The 6,967-nt window shown below is 53.2% G+C and overlaps 2 protein-coding genes across 2 annotated transcripts; both read left to right on the forward strand.

Annotated features, from left to right (window-relative positions):
- The first annotated feature begins 1,112 nt into the window (after positions 1-1,112).
- Positions 1,113-2,579, forward strand: LOC111027427 (RNA polymerase II degradation factor 1-like). Its single transcript, XM_022305799.1, has one exon. The coding sequence runs from the start codon at positions 1,119-1,121 to the stop codon at positions 2,478-2,480; it is 1,362 nt and encodes a 453-aa protein (XP_022161491.1). The 5' UTR covers positions 1,113-1,118; the 3' UTR covers positions 2,481-2,579.
- Positions 2,480-3,667, forward strand: LOC111027429. The gene has a single exon (XM_022305800.1). The coding sequence runs from the start codon at positions 2,480-2,482 to the stop codon at positions 3,665-3,667; it is 1,188 nt and encodes a 395-aa protein (XP_022161492.1).
- The last annotated feature ends 3,300 nt before the right edge of the window (positions 3,668-6,967 follow it).

Here is a 6,967-nt window from a genome sequence, read left to right on the forward strand (position 1 = left end):
ATAATACATACCATATGATTTATCATAACGTTTCAATTTAGGACGTTCATTAAAAAAATTAGCAAATGATGAATTTAATTCATTGTCATTGTCTTCATCACTACTGAAAACGGTATCTGTTTTTGTATCATCAGTCTGCCGCAACTCATATTGATCATATTTTTCTGTTCGCGAACTCAATGGATCAGTTATGGGTTTAAAAACATCACGGTAATAGTTATCGGAATCTATAATATCACGTTTCATTCCCGTTTTATTTTACGTTTAATATTGTTTTTCGATGTTATCATATTTTTTAACATAACTCTTTTTCTGTTCATTGCGAATGATAAACAGTATATAACTGTGTTGTATGACTACTGAAAACGCTATGCTAGTAATGGCAGTGTTACGTTATATATATATATGTATATACATACTCAAAATTATTTAATTTTTATAAACTTATGGAAACCACATCTATATATTCCTTCATTCATTTCTCGAGTTGTATCGATGACTATAAACCCATAATCACTATGATTCCAGCATAAATGACACATTTTCCGAAATTCTAAAAAATTCATATCTGAGGATGAATGGTCATTAAGTATATGTCGTAAATTCGTGTCATCTTGTTTCAGTATTATTGAAAAGTTTGAGTTATCCCTTACTAGCTGTTTTGGTATTTTAGAATACGTTTGTGCTAAATAAAAAACAGAGATAGCACCCGAATGCCTGCCGATGCTAAAGTAGTCTCTAATTACAGATTGTGGACCACATATTACATCATCAAAAATAATGATAGAATTTTTCTTAGTTAAGTGTGGTTTTATAACATTATCAGCGCTTGTAAATAAAAATAAATTAGCACCTTGTATATCATCTATAATTTTTTTTAATAAAACATATTTTTCCTGATTAGAGGTTAGGTTAGGTTACCTAAGGTCCCTAACCTGGCACCCCCCACAGTATTTAGCCTTCCCCGTGGTACGCTGCACTGCCACGGGGTGACGACCAAATCATGCCCACTCGTGGGAACTATATGGATGGAAACAAACAAAAGAACCCAGAATCGCCAACTGGTCAATCGGTGAGCGGACATCAACCCGTGAAAGTTGACAACGGTTAAGTCTGCCATGAAAAATCTTGGTGCGGTGCTCACTACACAAGAGGGAGCCTTCAAGACCCTGTTCGAGAGAGCATCAAGTCTCGAACTCGTGGCCAAGAAGACACACAGCCCGGCGGTCATTTCGGCCATCTCCGAGCTGTTGGAGGTCGTCAACGGCTTCCACGGAAGTAGGAACGACGTCATTTCTGCCTTCAACACGGCGACCGGGCAGATCAGGTCATTCCTGGCCAAAGGCCGAGGGGCACCGCCGTCTTCCAGATGCGCGTCTACCCAGACGGTGGCCTCGGACGTCGCGGAAGAGAAGCGCCAGAATGTTGTGGCAACCAGGGACGCTGCCACCAACACTGATGCAAATGTAAAATCGTTGCCGCCCGGAAATGCGTCCAAGGCTCGGGACCCAGCAAGCCAACAGCGGCAGCCACAGCTGCAACGCAGGCGGAAGAAACGGCTATCTGAGCAGGAACGGAAGCGCCAAGTGAAGCAACGGCAGCAACAGCAGCCCCAACAGCAAGAGCAACATGATCTGCCCCGGCAACGGCAAAAACAGCCGCAGGAACCGCAGCAGCAACCCCAGCAGCAGCAGACCTGGAGCGAGGTCGTTAGGAAAAGGAAGCCACCGAAGCCGGCCCAACAACCGCGCTCGACCACCGACCAAGTGGCTCTCCTGCGGAAGCGGGCTCGGCGATCCATGGCGGTCACCATTGACCGGCCGGCGGAAGGAGGCTCCCTAGCTTCCGTGATGAGGAAGATATCGAGTTCGATCAACCTCCAGTCTCTTGGCGTCAAGGTCCTGACGACGAGGAAGACTAGAGCGGGAGGAATTCTCCTTGAGATTGAGGGACACGATAAAGCTACACTGCTAGCCGGGAAGATCCGGGAGGTGGTAGGAGATGCGGCCAGGGTCAGGATACCCGAGCCCCGTACGCAAATTTTACTGCTGGGAATTCCTGAATGGGCAGAGGCAGAGAGCGTCGTTGCCGGCGTCTCTCAGGCGGGAGTTACCGGAGTCACCTCAGAGCACGTGACCATCCGCAAGAACTCTGGTGGAAGAGGGGAGTTCGTCGCGAGCTTACACTTGCCGATCAAGGACGCCATCACACTTGCGGAAAAGAAAGCGGTCACCGTGGAGTGGACCAGGTGCAGGGTGAAACTGTTGGCCAGCAACCAGCCCACCTGCTTCCGCTGCCAAGGCAAAGGTCACCTTAGCGCCGAGTGCCGGAACGAGGCCAAGCCCCGCCGCTGCTTTAGGTGCAAAGCCGACGACCACCTGGCGAAGGACTGTGCCCTGCAGAAGCAGGCGCAGCAGCAGCAGTCGCAGCCCTCAACCTCAAGCTGTGAGGAGCTCGCAGAAGAAAGTGGAGCTGTGTGATGGGACTCAACTTCATACAGTGCAACCTCAACCATTGCCGCGTGGCACAAGACCTCGTCGCGCAATTCATGGTTGAACAAAGAATCGACGTCGCCTTGCTCAGCGACCCCTACAACGCGGCTCCCGCATCCAGCGCCTGGCACGCGAGCGCCGGACAACGGAAGGCGGCCATCTACGTGGCGAACACGAAAGTAACGGTGGCCAACGTCATCAGCGACCCCGAGTTCGTCTCAGCTCGGCTTAACGGCGTCCAGGTGTACAGCTGCTACGCGTCGCCCAACAGACCAATAGAAGATTTTCAGGACCTGCTCCGCCGTCTCGAAGACAGCATCAGGGCCGTCCAACAGGAGTTCCCCGTCCTCATCACCGGGGATCTCAACGCGAGATCCGCTGCGTGGGGCGACTGGGTCGACAACAGGAGAGGTGAAGAACTGGAGCTGTTGATTGAGTCCCTGGGTCTGGTCATCGCAAACTCGGGCTCGACTCCAACCTTCTCTAGAGGCGCCGGATCCATCGTCGACGTCACCCTGTCCTGCGACTCCTTGGCACCTCGCATCGCAGACTGGAGAGTACTGGAGTCGGTGTTCAACAACAGCGACCACCATTACATCAGGTTCACCCTGAATTCAGGACGCGACCGAGACAGAGCCGCTCCTGCGACAACTGTCGCCCCACGCGCCTGGAACACCGCGGGCGGTGTAGCCAATGACACCTTCCTCGCCGGACTGATACAGGCCGAGTGGCTCGAGCAAGACGGCCTCCAAGACTGGCAAGACGCTGAGCGCGGGGCCTCCGCACTTCGGTCGAGGGTCACAGCCGCCTGCGACTTTGCTTTTCCTGCCCGTCGGACACCCAATCAGAGGAAGCCTCCCGCCCACTGGTGGAACGCGGATATCGAGGCTCTCCGAGCCGACTGCACCAGGGCCAAACGCCAGATGACGAGGATGACCGCCCGGGTGTCTAGACTACGACGCCGCCAGACCCACGAGTTCGACGAAGAACGGGCAGAAGCAGAGCTCGCCTTGACCAACGGAGCATACCGTGAAGCCAAGAAGCAGCTGAAGATCGCCATACTCCGTAGCAAGAAGACGTGCTGGAAAGAACTAATTTCTTCGGTGGATGCCGATCCGTTCGGCAAGCCGTACAAACTGGTGATGCGCAAGCTGAGAGGTCCTAACCTAACCTAACGGCCTCGATGGACTACGCGACGCTGCAGACGGTCGTCGATACCCTGTTCCCGAAACACCAGGCGAGTACGGACGGCCCGCTGGTCCCTGCAGATCCAGTAGTCCCGTTCACGGCTACGGAAGTGGGCCTGGCGGTCGAGAGGGCGGGCAGCAAGAACAAAGCCCCTGGCCCAGACGGACTCACCGGCAAGATACTCCAGGCGGTGCACAAGGCGTACCCGAGCATCCTGCTAGACTTGTACAACAGCTGTCTCCGCAGTGGGACCTTCCCCAAGGAGTGGAAGACCGCCAGGGTGGTGCTGTTGAAGAAAGCCAACAAGCCGGACGGTGTGCCCTCTTCCTACAGGCCTCTCTGCCTGCTGAACGACGTTGGAAAAATCCTCGAATTTCTGCTCGCGCGAAGACTCGAGGACCACATGTCGGCCAACGGTGGGCTCTCGGCCAATCAGTTTGGCTTCAGGAAAGGAAAGTCCACGGACGACGAGGTACGTGAGTTGCAGGCCAGCCTCTTGGAAGGGGTCGACGGAGGTAACTATTGCCTAGCCGTCAGCCTCGACATCAGGAACGCGTTCAACTCGATAAAGTGGTCGGACATCATGAACGCCCTGCTGGGGTGGAGCGTCCCGCAATACCTGCAGAACATGTTCAGGTCGTACTTCTCCGGGAGAACGGGAACGGTGCAGGCGAACTGCGAAGAGGGCGGTACGCTAGAGATGGAGATTTCCGGAGGCGTGCCCCAGGGTTCTGTCGTAGGCCCCCTCCTATGGAACGCTACCTTCGACGCCGTCCTGAGAACCGAGCTGCCCTGCGGAGCCAAGCTCCTGGGATTCGCGGACGACACGATGTTGGTCACCAGGGCCAAGTCGACCCAGGAGTTGGAAGACGTGACCAATGAAGACCCTGGGATCGACCCTCTGGAAGGTCGCAATGACCTCGATCTTCGAGCGGATAAATGAGTCCCGCACAGTTAAGGTCATTGCTTACGCGGATGACATCCTTCTCATGGTCGGAGCAGCCGAGCCCCATACTGCCTTCCGCCGGATTGAAAAAGAGTTGGACATTCTAAAATCGTGGGCCACGAGCTTTAAGCTCGAATTCTCTGCTGCCAAGAGTCAGCTGATGTCGCTAAAAGGTGGCCTGAAGCCCGGGTACAGCGTCGGTTTCGGCACCGGAGCGGGTGTCCCCAGGATTTCGTCGACGGCCACAGCGATGTACCTTGGGGTACTCCTGGACCCGAGACGGAGTTATTGGGACAACGTCGTCTCTGTCTGCCTGAAATCGAGGCCCATGTACAATCGGCTCAGGTCCCTCTACTCCGCGAACTGGGGTATGGGCAGAGCAGCGGCTAGGACCATCTACAGCCCCCCCGACGGGACCCACCTTGACGTGGTGGGGGGGCTCACCGATTCAATTCGGTGCTAAGAGGTACCCAAATTCCCCGGCTCCGACCAACCAGTCGGGGTCGGAGCCTCCAGAGCCTCCACGACCTTAAACGGTTGCGGTGGCAGGTACGGTAACCACCTGCTTACGCTAGCAAACGGACCCAGAAGGAAACTGTAAACCATAGCCAGCCCAGACCCAACACGTTGGGGCCGGCAGGACCGGTCTCCCTGCTACCTACAGCAAACGGATCCAGATGGTAACTGCAAATCCCCCAGAAGGCAACTGCAAATTCCCCCCCTGGCGGTAGGGCTAAAACGCAGGCTAGAATTTGCCTCAGAAAATCAACCATGGATAAAGAAACCGGAATTATTTTACCCTCGACCTAGGGCCCCACGGATTCGGGGGGGGGGGGACCGTCCATAATCGGAGAAAAGACTGGAAAACTGGAAATCGGACACGAAGATAAAGAAGGACACGGATGCACAAAAGGAACTGCTGTGACGCAAGTGGGGGCTGTGGCATCGCCCGTCACGAAGACCATCAACATCGCCACCCTCAGCGAAGCTGAGCTACTAGACAAAACCCTCTATTACGTTGCAAGCATGGAGAAATTTGCGTTGAACACGCGCAATGTTCACAGGGAGATTAAGGATACTCTCCCAAAACTGCGTATGCTCCTAACTCAGTACATAAAGGTGAAAAAGCAGGGACCTGGCGACAAGGAGCAAAACACCCAGAAGCTAGCAGAGAAGGAAGTTAAGATACCGCCAACGCCAACGCCGACGAATCCTGAGAAACCAGACGGACTCCTCATGGCAATGCTGGAAAGAATCCAGGAGCAGCTGACGACGCAGCAGGGATCAATCGACCAGCTAGTGGCAGAGCGGAACCAGATGGACCTTGAGAAACAGCAAAAAATACAGGAGAAAGCTGTTCGGAAGCAGACAGAGCAGGCAAGAGCACAGGGAAACTCCCAGCAAAAGTCACAGCAAGAGCCGGTCAAAAAGGTAGAAGTTGAAACCGAAACACCACAACAGGGACAGGAAACTCAAGGCTGGACAAGCGTCACGAGAAAAAGAGCACCAGCAAAAACCATGGGGAGACCACGAGGACAGAATCCGAAAATTCCCAGAAAGCTCCTCTCGGACTCAATAGCGGTCAAGCCTGAAAACGGCGAGACGTACTCGGACATACTTAAAGAAATAAAACAAAAAGTAGACATCGAGAGTATCGGATCACAGGTAGCCTCAATAACGGAGAGCAGAAACGGAGAGATCCTAATCAGGCTTAAACCAGAGGACAAAAAAAGAGAAGAACTTGTCGAGGCACTAAAAGCTAACCTAAGCGATCGCGCAGCTATAAGAGGGCTCGTTAGATACGACGAAGTAGACGTTCAAGACCTCGACGGAGTCACGACGGAGACAGAAGTCGAAACGTGCATCAAGAACACTCTAGGACTCGCACTAGAAGACACGTCGATTAAAATAAAAAGCATCCGACCGACATACGCGGGGACCCAAAGAGCAACAGTTAGGCTGAGGAGTACGGATGCGCTGAACCTGGCTAAAAAAGGACGCATAAAAATAGGATGGGTCTACGCCAAAGTACGGCTAAAAACAACTGCTACTAGATGCTTTAAATGTCTCGGATATGGACACACAAAATACGCATGCGAAGGCCCAGACCGCACCAATGCCTGCAGTCTCTGCAACAGCGAAAGCCACAAAGCATCCGACTGCAAATCGTCACCGAAATGTATAGCCTGTATGGACCTATCAAAGCCTACCGACCACTACCCCGGAAGCAGCAAGTGCACTGCATACCGGACTGCTATGGCCAACAAGAGAACGCCGCAAACCACAGCCCCAAGGGATTCAGGAAAGGAGCCTGACGCCCCGACCCAGGATGTCTAAATAC

Source organism: Myzus persicae, unplaced genomic scaffold (assembly GCF_001856785.1).
Source record: "Myzus persicae strain clone G006 unplaced genomic scaffold, MPER_G0061.0, whole genome shotgun sequence".
Taxonomy (NCBI): Eukaryota; Metazoa; Arthropoda; class Insecta; order Hemiptera; family Aphididae; genus Myzus; species Myzus persicae.